The sequence below is a fragment of the Aspergillus pseudodeflectus genome (genome assembly GCF_044049435.1).
Source record: "Aspergillus pseudodeflectus strain CBS 756.74 chromosome Unknown BJX68scaffold_39, whole genome shotgun sequence".
Classification (NCBI taxonomy): Eukaryota; Fungi; Ascomycota; class Eurotiomycetes; order Eurotiales; family Aspergillaceae; genus Aspergillus; species Aspergillus pseudodeflectus.
Genome location: NW_027263815.1, coordinates 1 through 13,203, shown reverse-complemented (window position 1 = coordinate 13,203; position 13,203 = coordinate 1). Strand labels below are relative to the sequence as shown.

At 49.5% G+C, this 13,203-nt stretch overlaps 8 protein-coding genes across 8 annotated transcripts; 2 read left to right on the top strand and 6 right to left on the bottom strand.

Moving 5' to 3' along the window:
* Window positions 1–58: 58 nt before the first annotated feature.
* Window positions 59–1,120, bottom strand: BJX68DRAFT_256961 (uncharacterized protein; the record flags this gene model as incomplete). Its single annotated transcript, XM_071043262.1, has 2 exons — window positions 59–132; window positions 178–1,120. 2 exons carry the CDS (start codon window positions 1,118–1,120, stop codon window positions 59–61), a joined length of 1,017 nt encoding a protein of 338 aa, XP_070896313.1.
* Window positions 1,121–1,164: 44 nt separating this feature from the next.
* BJX68DRAFT_137238 (BTB/POZ domain-containing protein) lies at window positions 1,165–2,512 on the top strand. The gene has a single exon (XM_071036404.1). The coding sequence runs from the start codon at window positions 1,414–1,416 to the stop codon at window positions 2,242–2,244; it is 831 nt and encodes a 276-aa protein (XP_070896312.1). The 5' UTR covers window positions 1,165–1,413; the 3' UTR covers window positions 2,245–2,512.
* A 267-nt stretch (window positions 2,513–2,779) lies between these two features.
* On the bottom strand, window positions 2,780–4,547 carry BJX68DRAFT_269381 (uncharacterized protein; the record flags this gene model as incomplete). The annotated part of the gene is made up of 3 exons (XM_071046324.1): window positions 2,780–3,370; window positions 3,425–3,647; window positions 3,697–4,547. 3 exons carry the CDS (start codon window positions 4,545–4,547, stop codon window positions 2,780–2,782), a joined length of 1,665 nt encoding a protein of 554 aa, XP_070896311.1.
* A 1,271-nt stretch (window positions 4,548–5,818) lies between these two features.
* Window positions 5,819–7,060, bottom strand: BJX68DRAFT_242486 (uncharacterized protein). Its single transcript, XM_071040994.1, has one exon. It carries the CDS (start codon window positions 6,533–6,535, stop codon window positions 6,011–6,013), a length of 525 nt encoding a protein of 174 aa, XP_070896309.1. The 5' UTR covers window positions 6,536–7,060; the 3' UTR covers window positions 5,819–6,010.
* BJX68DRAFT_137257 (uncharacterized protein) lies at window positions 6,658–7,060 on the bottom strand. The gene has a single exon (XM_071036405.1). It carries the CDS (start codon window positions 6,985–6,987, stop codon window positions 6,781–6,783), a length of 207 nt encoding a protein of 68 aa, XP_070896310.1. The 5' UTR covers window positions 6,988–7,060; the 3' UTR covers window positions 6,658–6,780.
* A 1,659-nt stretch (window positions 7,061–8,719) lies between these two features.
* BJX68DRAFT_137201 (uncharacterized protein) lies at window positions 8,720–9,273 on the bottom strand. Its single transcript, XM_071036403.1, has 2 exons — window positions 9,009–9,273; window positions 8,720–8,962 (listed from the first exon to the last, which is right to left on the bottom strand). The coding sequence occupies exons 1-2, from the start codon at window positions 9,231–9,233 to the stop codon at window positions 8,897–8,899; spliced, it is 291 nt and encodes a 96-aa protein (XP_070896308.1). The 5' UTR covers window positions 9,234–9,273; the 3' UTR covers window positions 8,720–8,896.
* A 642-nt stretch (window positions 9,274–9,915) lies between these two features.
* Window positions 9,916–10,709, top strand: BJX68DRAFT_242482 (uncharacterized protein). Its single transcript, XM_071040993.1, has one exon. It carries the CDS (start codon window positions 9,943–9,945, stop codon window positions 10,129–10,131), a length of 189 nt encoding a protein of 62 aa, XP_070896307.1. The 5' UTR covers window positions 9,916–9,942; the 3' UTR covers window positions 10,132–10,709.
* A 511-nt stretch (window positions 10,710–11,220) lies between these two features.
* BJX68DRAFT_269380 (uncharacterized protein) lies at window positions 11,221–13,114 on the bottom strand (the record flags this gene model as incomplete). The annotated part of the gene is made up of 4 exons (XM_071046323.1): window positions 11,221–12,549; window positions 12,621–12,853; window positions 12,935–13,014; window positions 13,086–13,114. The coding sequence occupies 4 exons, from the start codon at window positions 13,112–13,114 to the stop codon at window positions 11,221–11,223; spliced, it is 1,671 nt and encodes a 556-aa protein (XP_070896306.1).
* Window positions 13,115–13,203: the final 89 nt, after the last annotated feature.

The following is a 13,203-nucleotide window of genomic DNA, read 5'->3' as shown; positions in this document are numbered from 1 at the left end:
TCTGTTCTTGTCATGGATAACGCCTCTTTTCACCATCCCGAGGTATATGCGAGCTCTGTCACAGGGAAAGGTTTTGAACTTTCAATGACAATATCTCCTCCAACAAGAATTTTGCATCAAAATCATTTTCATCTACGTTCGTTAGCGAGTGTTCGAAATCGAACCTTGGCCACACACCAATCCCACGAATATCGCAAGCATTCCGGAGAAAGGGCACGGAGATATAAAACTCAATACACTCAGCTGGAATCCATCTGTAGGCAACCCAGTAATTAGAGTTCGCATACTGCAGACCGGTTGGTTGATGTGCCGTTCGAAGATCCATGTCAAGTGACCTTGCTAATGTTGTAGTGCGATTAAAGAGGACGCCCATTCTCATAAGCTTCGAGACACTAATTACGGCTATCGTGTTCTCTCCCCCAATCCAAGAGCCCCATCCTCGAGTGATCTTTAAGACCCTTGATGGACTATCGGTTAATGCAATAAGGTCTGACGGCTGATCTCCTTCGCAATGATTTTTCAAAGCGTCTTTGTCCACGAGTGAGCTGTCAAGAAGAGTACCATCATAATAAGAAGGGGGAGTCAAAGGCTGGGTAGAAGAGCGGAAGCCTAGGTCTTGGCAATGACGACTCCAGCATCCACCGTTGAAGGCACGATAAAAGAGCTCTGGTGTATCGGGTTCTGGATAATCCTTGGGCCGGCTGAAGGTTCGATTTATTAAGAATCTGTTGAGCATACGAAGCGTCTCTGTATAATTTTGATATGCCAAGCTAGCGTCCCTGAGCCTGGTTTTGACAATCTTCATCATTTCACTCGATGGAATTCCCTCTGCGGTATCCGTAGACTTGAGCTCTGTTTTTGCGTTTTGAACTTTCATGCCAGTTACTTTTGAAGCCACGAAGTTGAGGCTTTCGGCAAGGAAAATCTTGTCATCGAGGAGACAGCAAAGTTTCAGTTGGAGATCGTTGTACTCGTCACCTACTTCGGCATTACGTTTGACGGCTCGGTTGTGCTCTTTTTTCGCTTCCGTCAAAGGCTTATCGGTGAGATCAAGGAAGTAAACTCTGTCAACAGAGAACTTCCTAAGACCATGCATTTCCTTGACTTCATTGACTGGCATTTCGAAAATACAGTGATTCACGAAATCGGCTGACCTAACACGTCAGAATTGTTTGCCAGCCTCACTGCCCAAGAAGTTTATTGTCGAGCCAAGCCGCCGCAATCCGGAGTTACAATGACCCGTGTCAGCCAATTATATGTTTGGAGAAAAGGCGGGAGCTTCACAGAAGTCTCAGCCTGCTTCCTTTCCTACCCCACAATCCAAGCATCAAGAACACGAGCAGAAAGCTGGGACTAAAGTCTCCTGTGGACCAGTAATTTCCATATTCTCACGGGTTCTTTTGCAACACAGAAATGGCCAAAAAAATTCAATATCATATCTCGAGTGAGCCAGGCAATGAAAAAAACCCGCAGGAGGGACTGACCAGGTACGGTACCAGCTTCCTTTCTTCAGAAGTCGTCTCGCTCCAGGCAGGTGAATCAGGGCCATTATTCAAAATTCATAGCGATTTGCTTGGTTCCAAGTGCAAAGCAATTATGTCGGCATTTCGGAATGGATTTGAGGAAGCACAGAAGGGTGTGTACACATTTCAAGACACATCAGCTGGCACATTGGGACGATTCATCGAATGGGCATACACAGGCAATTATCCAACCGTTCTCAATGCATATAGTCCTGTTCAAAGTGAGGCTAAAGAGGCAGGAAATGCTGAGAATAAAGTTGTGGAAGACGGGCGTCAGAAGAACATTGCGACTGAAAGTTTTGATATCACCTCCGAAAACCATCCGCTGCTAGCGCACATCCGCGTATATATCTTTTGCAGCATATATTTTATTTCAGACCTTCAGCAGCTAGCCTTCGACAAATTGTCGGCTTGTCTTATCGACCTTAAGCTGCCGGATAACCTCAGCACTCAGCTCGCTGTTGTCGCAGCTCTACGCGTAGCCTTTAACCGGCTACCTTCACAAGATCCTCTTTTGGATTGGCTAGCTCAGTACGCCGCGTACTGTGTTGACAAGCTTCGATTGCAGAAGGATTTTCTCGACCTCTTGAGTGAATTTCCCACTTTGAATTCGCGAATGATACTTTCTTTAAATCCGGGATCATCTCCGCCATGGGAGACCAAGACACCTAAATATTTTTACGCACCCTATTCACCTGACTGTGAAGGCTACTCTAACTAGAGTAACCTGCATGGTCAGAAATCTCTATTTGGAGAAGAACGAAGTTCGATACCGTCTGGGAGAAAGGGAACTGGATTTACCATGGATCAATTTGGCACCTTACAGGATGTTCGAGAATCGGGCAAGAGGGCTGAGCGTCGCGCATTGGAGGGACGTGAGAGTCGGAAAAGCTATGGTTCTCTAGATTATGGGTTGGTGTGATTTATGGTCCGTAGGGCTCAAAATTAGGGCATATTCTTACGTCTGAATAGAGAGTTGTGCCAACCGATTTCAACGCTCTGCCTGGCTCTGATGCAGCATCATGTTTATTTTAATTTAGCTGACCCCGTTAACGTCTATATCTTTCCATGGCATTTTCTTCAACACAAGTGACTAGCCCATTTATTATCTCTAGTATCATGGGTTCCGGGTTCAGTACCTTATTCCACCCACCGATCGGAAGACCATTTGATAAGCGTTGGAAAGTCCAGACGACTCTAATACCACAACTCCAAGCATCATTCTGTTGCGGAGTAGGCTATTTTCATGTTATTTATTATAGGACAAAGAACGGATAGAATCCACTTATAGATTCTTGGTAGGAGAACTTTAGGGCCCTAAATTCTTCCTGGACTAATCTCGACATCCGGGTCTGGTTAACAGCGCCTTGATCAGCTAGCGAATCGTAATGACGAATCACTCGCTCCCGTTCATTAATCTCAAGTAATGTGTAGTGGCTGTCTGTGTGGTTAATAGGATAGAAGAAAACCAATGGAATAACGTCCCCAAACGTTTCTTTAGCTTGTCGTCGGTATTTTGAAATCTTCTTGGCCCATGCCGCTAGCGGCCGTTTGAAGGGTCGGATTCGCTTTACTGGTTCAATCGCAATAATCTCATCGAGAGGAATGCTTTTGTCGTGTCGAACAAATGCTGGCCGGTCAGATATCTGCATGGCCGCCAGGATTGTCCATGCATCGAGCCGTACGCCTGGATGGAGGTGTTGAAGTATTATACATTCCAGCTCCATGCTTCCATTCACGGCCAAAGTGTCGTTGGGGCTAAGTATGGTTTGGCATAACACTCTGGCCTTGGCCCCTTCAACCAACTGGTCGATGGCAGTATCTAGTTTGCCAGCGGGAAGAGCTTCCTGGTTCAGTTTAGTATTCAAGCCGTGCTGATACTTATGATTCGGGTTACTTACGTCCTCTAAAGGGAAGGTAGTTCGCAATTCCCGAGCCTCGTCTTCTGAAATCAGCCCCCCGCCTATTAGACGGGTAATAAAATCACGAAAGTCGGGCCAGCCACTGCTTACAAGGCGCTCTAATTGGAGGCCAAGGATCTGAAGAAGCCTCATGTGTTGGGGGTCTGCTTGGATAGAATTAATAAGGTTGTCCAGACGCGTCATGCTCATCTTAGTATATTCCCTGGCTTTTATTAGTGGATTTAGAAATATCAAAACAATGCCCGCCTTACCAGATTTTTTTGCTGAACAGTATCCCAAATCCTAGGTTTTTAGCCAGCTTCGTGCTTAGCTTCTGGCCTCTGCTAAGTTGCATGCTGATCAGTTTCCTCCGCTGGCGCTGGTCGCTCTCAGCAAGGCTGACCGGACTGCCCGGAAGCTCGTGGCCTGCTTCACTTTGGTTCAACGCAACCGTTCCAATCCCGCTGATCCACCTTCCCTGGTCTTCCACACTCCTTCGAGTGGTCTGCATCTCATTCAGCACATGGATTGCAGCTCCTCGACGATCCACGGGCTGACCCTTCTTGGTGGAGATCGTCCTTTGGGCCAGTTGTACTTGGCCATCATACCATTCCCAGGCCCCCATGTACTCCAGCATATTAAGAATAGTAACATGACGTTGCCGAGAGGATCCCATCTCAAGTACTTGTACCCATATCGAACCATCAGACCACGTGTTACTCGTAGATGCGGCAAGTGCCTCCGGCTGGGTGCCTTGCAATGACCGAAGAATTCGTTTGTGTATAGCCTTTGGGACGCCGTCCTGGTGTTGGCTGAGTTGGTAGAGGGTCCGAGCAGCCTCAACAATCAAGTCCCGGACAGGCGATGCCTCCATAGAGGAATCTGTTGGGGGTTGACAGGATGAACTAGAGCTCTCAGCTGACACTAGTACTTTTTCTTGGTAGACCTTAGGTTGAGGGAAGGACTTTTCCTCAATCTGTCCTGCATCTAGGGTCTTTCCGGCGGGCGGCATTGATTCAGCATCTGGTAGGGTGTTTTCGGGCCCGCGTGATGTTGGAGTCTCCATCAGTGGCATGTCCTCGCTTGCCATGGTGACTGTTGGAAGAGCTTCGTCATCCTCCATGATCGGCCTTTCTGTTTCCAGACCGCGACAGTCCGCGGTGGGACTGGATTTCGCAAGGTATGCGGAAGATCTACTAATCCTAGTAGACTTTGATGGACGATAAGGGGGATCTTGGTCTAGCTTCCATTTTCGTTTTAAGGGGGCAGTGCTCGCGTTGACCTGCTGTTCGGGTGGGACCGGCTTGTTTCTCTCTTGAATGGTTCCTACAATGGCTCGTGCGACATCCGGGCTTGCCTCGCAAAGTTCGTGAAGTATTGTTTGAAACTTATGTCGTACTTAGTATGTTCCTGATTTTCAGTGAACCAGCGTACCTTGGGCGTCTCTTAAAGATCAATGGCTGCGTGGGAAGCAATAAGATGCACAAAACGCTCCAGGAGCGCGATGAGCTCATCCCTGATTTCTAGGATTGGATCGGACGAATCAACATTGTTTGACAACATGGTTGAGGAAAGTGAGCTTGAATGAAGAATCGGTTATTGCTGTAGGTGAATGAGACTTGAGCAAAAGAAGGGAGAGGTAGGGATTCTTATAGCCGTGGCTCTGGACATTCTACTATGCTAGCTGGGCGTTCCAGCATCCTAGGATGGTGGAAAGCGAGCCAGTCGGAGCTGGCCAGCAGGGTGTCTGACTGACCAGAGTAGACTATTCCTTGCACGGAAAGTGCTTGGTTGGCTATCCTCGCTTCAACCCTCCCTAGTCCAAGGCAGACCCGGCTCGGTTCATATCCAGTTGGCCGACGAGACGGTTGGAGCACAGTCGAGCACGGATAAAGGCTCTTGTGCGGGCTCATCGCTGAGGGGAATTATCGTGTTTGTATGTCAAGTCCGCATTGAACCGTACTCTCTTTGACATAGTGCGGCTGGCCCACCGAAAGGGCTTATCCTTAACCAAACTGTCCAAAGTATTGACCTTTTCCGCGATCCTTGGCGCTGATAGTAGTCAGGCGCTCTCATCAGGGCGTGGCGAAGATAGCCATAGCGTTGCATTGGCGCCTTAGACGCCACCCGCTACTTCAAACTAGGTGGGACTAGAACTGCGCATGGTGAACGACTAGCTCTTAACACCCAGCTTAGTCTCCACCGTTCAAGTGAATCTTCGAATCAAGACCAGTTATCCAAGCAACCCGTCCAGGGCCCGTGAGGCTTAGGCTGCTGAGCTCTGGGACGGAAATGTAGATGAGGACGATTTGTCAATCAAAAAGCCTCCTGATTGACAGGTACCTTGGCGCAGGCGCTGCTGAACTGTGACCCTCACCGCAATCCTTGGCTAGCAGCCATCACGAGTTGCAGGCAGCAGGCAGACTGCGAAGGCGCCTTCGTTTATTTCTCGGCGCCCTCGCGGCATGATGACATAAATTGCCCGTTGTTGGTTGGAGAGCCCGAGGCCGCTTAGGCTGCTTGAGCCACTCCACGTCCTCCAAATCAATGATAACCAACCGCTGGGTGGATTCGTCCCATAGCATATTACGCCACTCTTTGTCTTTGTGGTCGACTCCATGTGACTGGAGGATGGACAGGCAACGATTGCGCTCTTCGTGGAAGAAGGCTGAATTTTCGTTGTTTATTCGCTGAAGACGAGTTCCAGACCAACTCAGGATCATCATATGCGTCAATTATTTCACCATGGTACCAATATTCGATGTTCGGCACGAAGCTGCCTAGACAGACCGGGATGTGATGCCCTTGCAAGGTACGGAGGCGGTGATAGCTGTCTGCTTCTGCTATAAGGGCATGTTCCTTCTCCTCCGTTGTGGCTTTGATAATCACGGTATACCCGTGAGACAATAGAGTTGCTTTTAACAGATACCCAGTCCGACCACGGATGTGTAGTGGTTCAAAACCCTCGTTCCGGTTCTGGACAAGTTGACGATGCAGGTTGCGCGTGAACCCACGCGCGTCCATCGGATGCCACTGACCACCGTGGAGTTTCCGATTGGGGCACTTGGTATCGAGGCGACCTCGGTTGGCCATACCGCGGAGGCAAGCCATAGTGCAGTATGATCTCTGCACGCCCTTTTGAGAAGGGGTCTCCTTTTTCCTCCGGTCACGCGGTGCCTGCTCTTGTCCGCTTGCTAATAGACGTTCACTCCCTTTTCTGCGGTTCGATCTGCGGGCGGCTGGTGCGGTAGACGGCGAAGGTACCCCATTGTCACTGTCGCTATCCTCACTTGGAGAGCCCTGCGGGGTAGATATACCTGGATTACAGCGAGCGCGGGAACGTGTATTGTGTGTCTTTAGAATCGGTTTCCAGTGTGAAGGCCGTGGCAGCGGTCAAGGAGGTGAAGCAGAGCAGTAGGTTGCAAACGCTGTTCTGCCTCTTCCCGTGCGTGTCTCTCCTCTTCCCGCCGCTTTTCTGCCTCTTCTCGTGCGTGTCTCTCCTCTTCCCGTGCGTGTCTCGCTTCCTGCATTTGACGTCGTAACTCGGCAATATCGTCCTGCATAGCTAGTGGTTAATTTGATGTCAGGAATTCAGCGGATATGAACCCCCTGTTGGGACACTGCGCGACGCAGCTCATGATCAGGGGAGTAGTGACGCGGCACCTGTGCATTTGTTTATGTTTGATTACTAATGTACCACACACGGTCTCTTGATGCCTTAGGCAGAAATGCTTCGATTCCTGCGGGAAGCAAGCCACCAGACACGTGCAGCGCTTAGTCGGCATTGCGAGAACTCGTACTCAACTTTCATCTCCAGCCACCATCCAGAAGCACCCCTCTACCCTACTTGCTACTATGCCATTTGTGCTGCATGTCTAAAATCCGTGTTAACACCGAATAGGCATAATACTTCGTCTGGATACTAGTAGATTATATCAATATTATCGCATCCGTAACGTTAAAGATAGCTTCCTAACGACCCATGAAGGGCATAGTACGTGGTGATCACCATTATTTGTAAGGTTAGTGCAGCAGCGTAGGCACTAATAGGGCATATGCCATAGCGATACAGTAATCCCACTGAAACTGTGGAGTATGGGCACAGAGAAGGAGAGCACATGCGTGCATCAGGCATACGCAAAGCTATGGTTCCCTGGATTATGAGTAGGGAAGATGGGCGCGTAGGAAAAAGGAAAGAATATGCGCCAATTGGGCATACACACAGCCATGGTTTCCGGAATTATGCGCATGGAAGATGGATGCATAGAAAGAAGCAAGGCGTGTGCGTATTTTGGGCGTGTGCAGAGCCACGGTCTCGGGATATGCGTAGGGAAGATGGGCGCGTCGGGAGAAGGAAAGCATGTGCGCATGTCGGGCATATGCAGAGCCACGGTCCTCTCGATCCGAGTAGGGTAGCTGCTGGCGTGAAGACTAAAAGTGTGTACGATCATCGCGCGATCAGATGAGTCATCTTAATCTGAGCCGCTTCCTTGCTGTATGGGAGCGCCTTCAGCCAAGCGCTGACGAGTACTCCTGTTAGGGTCAAAGCCATCACTTATCTTTTGAGACTTGCCTTTTCTCCTTAAAATTCTCACTCTTTTCTAGAAGAAGATTCTCTGGAGGCGGCGGGCCCCTTATATTATTTGTGTGCGGAGTATACTCCCACCTTGAGGTGGGAGAAAGCTGGGCCGCTGTTTTCTGTCTGTCTGAAGGAGTGGGACTAATGAGTCAGTCACTGGTGAAGCCACCATGTGGGCCGTTCTTGCGATTCAAGTGTTCAACCAATATTTTATTTTGAGACTTGCACTTTTTTGAGGAGCGTCAAGATCTTCCCAGCTCTGCCTGTGATTTGATGAACCCATTGCTTCCAACAGATGTTGAACACATTTGATGACAGGAGTAGTTCTTTACCAACCCCGCTTTTTGCTTGAATGGCTTTCTAAGGCTTCAAGAAAAACACCCTTCTTTTTGCCTTTTCCTTTTCTCTCAAACGCTGGGCTTCTCTCAAATCTGTTGCGTCGAACACACTGGAACCACAAGAATGAACTGCAAGAACACTCACATGGTCGCCTGGCGCTAAGTTTAGCTAACTTAATCGCCATGCCTCACAACGGGTGACTCATTGGTCCCACCCCTCTCAGGGTCAAAGCTATCGCCCACTTATCGAGAGACTTCGCCTTCTCTTCCAAATTCTTTCTTCCATCGAACTCGGGGAATTTTTAGAGAGAACATATTACTGTACTGTACTTGGAAATCCAATTTGATTTCGTACGGAATAGACTCCGTACACGAAGCTCTATACTACACTGTAGACTAATCATCTATACTAGCATCGATTTACAATAAAATAAAGCTCACTTGCGTAGATCGCCCTGGCAAACAGATATCTTGCCACCCTTGCCCAAACCCACTTTCCTCGTGGCCTGGAATGCGGCCAATGAATTTGATTTCCCACCGCAGGCATCTCTCTATTCAAGGATCATATTTCGCGGCCAGCTCTTGCCAGGTTACCCTTAATGGTACAGGGTAGTAAACTGCCTAAACACCGTTAGCAAAGCAAGGCAGCTTTGGGGATGATACTTACCAAGTCTTGTGGTGACGGATGCCATCGATCATCCGAGTTGAACATGAAAATCTGGCCATTATTTCTCAGCCGAACCGTTAATAAGACATCCGCGTCACATTCTTGACAGAACTCAAACGCTTTGCGGAACAAGGTGTCTCCTTGTTGATTACATTGTTGACGCTTTGCCTTTTTTTGATTAGACATGCGGCGACGGATTCTTCTTGGAGTAGCCAATTTCGCCATGAGGAAACCGTTTAAAGTTCTTAATGATGAAATAGGCAGTAGAAGGTACGTATCTTTGGTCCCTTAGTCCAGGGAAACATGGGTCCTTTTATATATTGTTGTACTCACCCCAGAGGGTGAGTCGCTCACCCTTTGAAGGTGAGCAAATCACCCCCGAAGGTGAGTGCTGGTTGATATAATGTTGATTCTATTTCTGACTTGAAGAGATATATTCTACAGGGGCGAGTTCCATTATAGTTATCTATCTGTTCCCAAGCCATGCCATAAGGTTCAGCCACCGCAATACCTAACATCTTAAAAGACGGGGAGAAGGGGCGGCGTTCCACCTTTTACAGTAAGCCGCCGAGATCTGTGGTGGACAGATCTGCCAAGCTTCGATCTGCCGACGGGCCGGACCGAGAGTTATTCCGTGATCAGTGCGCTTCCTGCACGTGCGCGCTTGCGCGACTGAGTGAGAAGGGGTGAGTCGCTCACCCTAACAAGGTGAGCGACTCACCCCTGGGAACCTTGAGTACCCACAATTTGGCCTTCTGAGGTCGGGTATTGGCGCGTGCCTTGAAACGCCGGTTCTGCCAAAATCTTGCTGCCTAGCTCAGGTCCCCACCCGGGCCATATACGGGTTGTCAGTTGGTCGAATGTATTTCAAATATGAAGGCGTGACAGGAAGTAACTCCGTCGTCGACAGGTCGCGATGACACGATAAATTTTTATGAATTTCGCGGGAGAGCTTGCGATGGACGAAGACACAATGAGGTCGATCGCACGCGAAGTGGAGGACTCGGTAACATTGGGGTGGTCGGCAGACCAGACAGGCCGCAACAATGTATTCAGACGACCGCCTGGGTCTTGCACCTGCCGTAGACGCCAGTTGGCGGTTCTCCGTCTGTGGTGGTCGTAGGACCGCGGTCTGACGACCAGCCTGGTCGGGAGCGCAGGGTCTAGCCTGCTGGGTGCTACCTCTCAGGGCGTATGCACTCCATCTTACCGCCCGGGTCATCAGCGTGTGGACCTACCACCTTAGGCCTTTGCTCTGGCTCCTCTGACCTTATAGGTGTTGAGACCACAAGCCTATGTCTGATTTGGGCTTAGAACTCCAGTCAGATCTCCTTAACGGGCCTTAGGCCAGATCGGTCATGTGGCTTGCGGCGTAGGATGCCCGTATCTTGTTTCTAGCTTATTCCTGGGATGGACGTACCTCAATGATCTCGTCTCCAACACTTCGTCGTTGGCCTTCTGAGGCTGATGGTTTGGCTGACATGTTCATGCCAAGGCTTATCTGCGGGCTCTCTGGCCAGTAATATCTGCTTCTGTCGGTCTGGACACTGCTGAAGCACACTGCTGAAGTCTGGCGCTATTCTTCCTTGCTGGAAACTTCAGGCTCTCAGCCCATAGATAGTACAACCCCTGTTTCGGCTCGACAACCCTCATGCCCAGATTCGCCCCAGAATCCTGGTAAGGTCTGGGCGCTGAAGCGCTGAAGTGGGGCGTCAGATTATCTTTATCCGAGGTCATCAATGCCGTGAAAGAGAATAAGCTCCAGGGAACCGTGCATAAGTTCCTAGAAACGACGCTGGCTCTTCTAGGAACACCGCCGCTCCGACGACTGCCCTGCCGTTCCTGGCAATACGCTGTAGGGAAAGGATGGAGACGAGTGGCGTCCTGGATTGTAGATCATCCTTTATCCGAGCCGGAGCTGTTTCCAAAATATTCCCGAGTCCTTCTTGCTGGTGTGACTCCAGGATCCGAGGGTATATTAAAAAGCTGCAGGTCGCATGCATGTTTTTGCGTGCAGAACGTACATCCAAGGACCCAATATCATTATGCTCTCGATTACTGCTACTCGCCCTGAAGGCTCCGACAGGTTAGCCGTAGAGGCCTGGGGAAAGGGACTGATAGTGGGCTCCCTGATTGTGATGATCGCGGTCACTGTGGAACATTCTCTTCAGTCCAGCATATTATTTGCTTATCGCACAACGATAGTATAATTCTAGAGCGCTCTATTAATGAAACCCCTTTGTGCATAATCTGCTGACTGATGCAGAAAATATTGATCCTCGTGAGGGGCTTCTCTGATAAGCTCTTCCATGGGCCCGATGGTCTTCAGTGCCTTGACTGAAACCCTCCATATCAAGCGTGGCTGTGATGCATCCGGCTCGCTGAACAGCTCCCAGTGAAGCCGAACATTAGCGAGATCACCAAACCGCGAAACTCGCATCTGATTTAGGGTCCCAGTGACCTGAGAATAATCCAGCCAGAGATTTTCTCGGGGACCAGGGATCCCCCACGTCGGCTCGAACTCTGGATTAAATCGGATTGTCCCCGAAAACGCCCCAAGAAAGTCACCTTCATGCACTGGAATGAGAGAACGCACAGAAAGGACTTGGTCATCATCTCTGGGTGCAAGAAGCATGAAGATAGACTTGTCTCTTTCGTCTTGCAAAATTGACCTGCCGCCGAATGCAACACCCAGGTTGTCGGGCGAGACCGCTATAGCCTCATTCTCCAGCGCGAAGCTAGCTTCCTCATCAGCAGAGAACCATGCATTGCTGGCATCATTCCATGATTGTTCTGGAATGGTGAGTCTTGCAGCCACGGGTGGAAGTCGCAAGCATGATCTGCGCGCAATGTCACCTTTCATAAAGTGTGTGACTAGGTATTCTAGTTGCTCAAAATGTGGTTTATATATCCTTTCCCACTCCGTGACTGTATCGATCAGGGAAGTCACCGCTCTCTGCGGATAGGTTTTACAGTAACTGTCGAATTCTTGGGTGCGATAGAAGAGGAATTTGCTGATGCCCGCTCGTCGCATGTCGAACAGACTTTTCCACAACCGGCGTTGCTGGCGCTGACTTTCTGGACTTAGTCCGTATCCGAGATCTTCCATCAGTCTCTTGGTGGCAGCCTTCTCAGCGGGGGTGAATCCATCGTCAGGTCCTTTCGACCTTGGCAATGTAGTCGGTTCGATACGTTTTGCTCCTTTCAAAATAATATCCCAGTATACTGTCTCATTGTACCGAGTCTGGAGGTTCCTGCCTGCTGCAGCCGCATGATCTCTTTTCACCACCTCGACTGCTTGGTAATATTCAAGTTCGGATATACCCTCCGCGTACTGCTGGACCTTGGAAGGATCCGTAGTTAATCTCACCTTCACTGTCAGGGGGCCATGTAGTCCGATTGCAGTATTAAGCCTGACACAGTTCACTAATACTGTCGTCACCACCTTTGATGCATAACCAGAATCCAGCCATGGCGGAAGACGTCTAACGAGAGGTACATCTGAAGATGAATCACCCGGGCTCTTGATGTTCGCCGACGTCTACATGAAGTAGTCTTTAGAAATGCGTACGGGCCGCCAGAATAATGGCTGTCAGATGAGTGATCACTCACAGCTGAAGGCTTTTGAGGTATCGGCTGGGATTCTGCCTCGATTTGGGATAATGTTGAGACAGTAACTTCGTCTGCGGGTAGGTCATCGGGCGTAGCAGTGGAAGCAATCGCCCGATCATCGTATTTTTTGTTGGCTTCCACAGCCTCCTCGGTCACTAGTATACGACCTCCAAGATTGTCCTTTGTCTTAGCCAGTTCGTTCGATATCTGTTCTTCGCCGTTGGTGCCGTCGCCTAATAAATGACGTTATTAGTTTGATCAAACCCCTAATCGCGCATGCTTGGATTTTACGCCCCAACCGCGGTTGTTCTTACCCTTCAAAGTCGCTTTATGCCTCCTCTTCTTCCGGGTGGGTGCGCATAGACCCTTGACATCTGGTAAACCCCGCTTTCCGCTATCTAGGAGCCGATAAGATCCTCGAGTTCCGTGAGACGTAGCGGGGTGTTCTTGGGAGAGAGAACCAACGAGACGCGAGAAGGGCGTTTCTTTTTCATTTATTCCGGCCTCAAGTAGAGTTTCACGGACAGGAATGCATATTAGCCAGGGATCGCACTGTAAATGCAAGCCACCTACTCACCTATAC

Bases quoted from the DNA above. Each gene is read 5' to 3' on its own strand.
- BJX68DRAFT_242482 (XM_071040993.1), top strand. From the start codon at position 9,943: ATGAATTTCGCGGGAGAGCTTGCGATGGACGAAGACACAATGAGGTCG.
- BJX68DRAFT_137238 (XM_071036404.1), top strand. From the start codon at position 1,414: ATGGCCAAAAAAATTCAATATCATATCTCGAGTGAGCCAGGCAATGAA.
- BJX68DRAFT_242486 (XM_071040994.1), bottom strand. From the start codon at position 6,535: ATGGCTTGCCTCCGCGGTATGGCCAACCGAGGTCGCCTCGATACCAAG.
- BJX68DRAFT_137201 (XM_071036403.1), bottom strand. From the start codon at position 9,233: ATGGCGAAATTGGCTACTCCAAGAAGAATCCGTCGCCGCATGTCTAAT. The intron at 8,963-9,008 runs GTAAGTATCATC...AACGGTGTTTAG, and splicing joins ATCCGTCACCACAAGACTTG to GCAGTTTACTACCCTGTACC.
- BJX68DRAFT_137257 (XM_071036405.1), bottom strand. From the start codon at position 6,987: ATGCAGGACGATATTGCCGAGTTACGACGTCAAATGCAGGAAGCGAGA.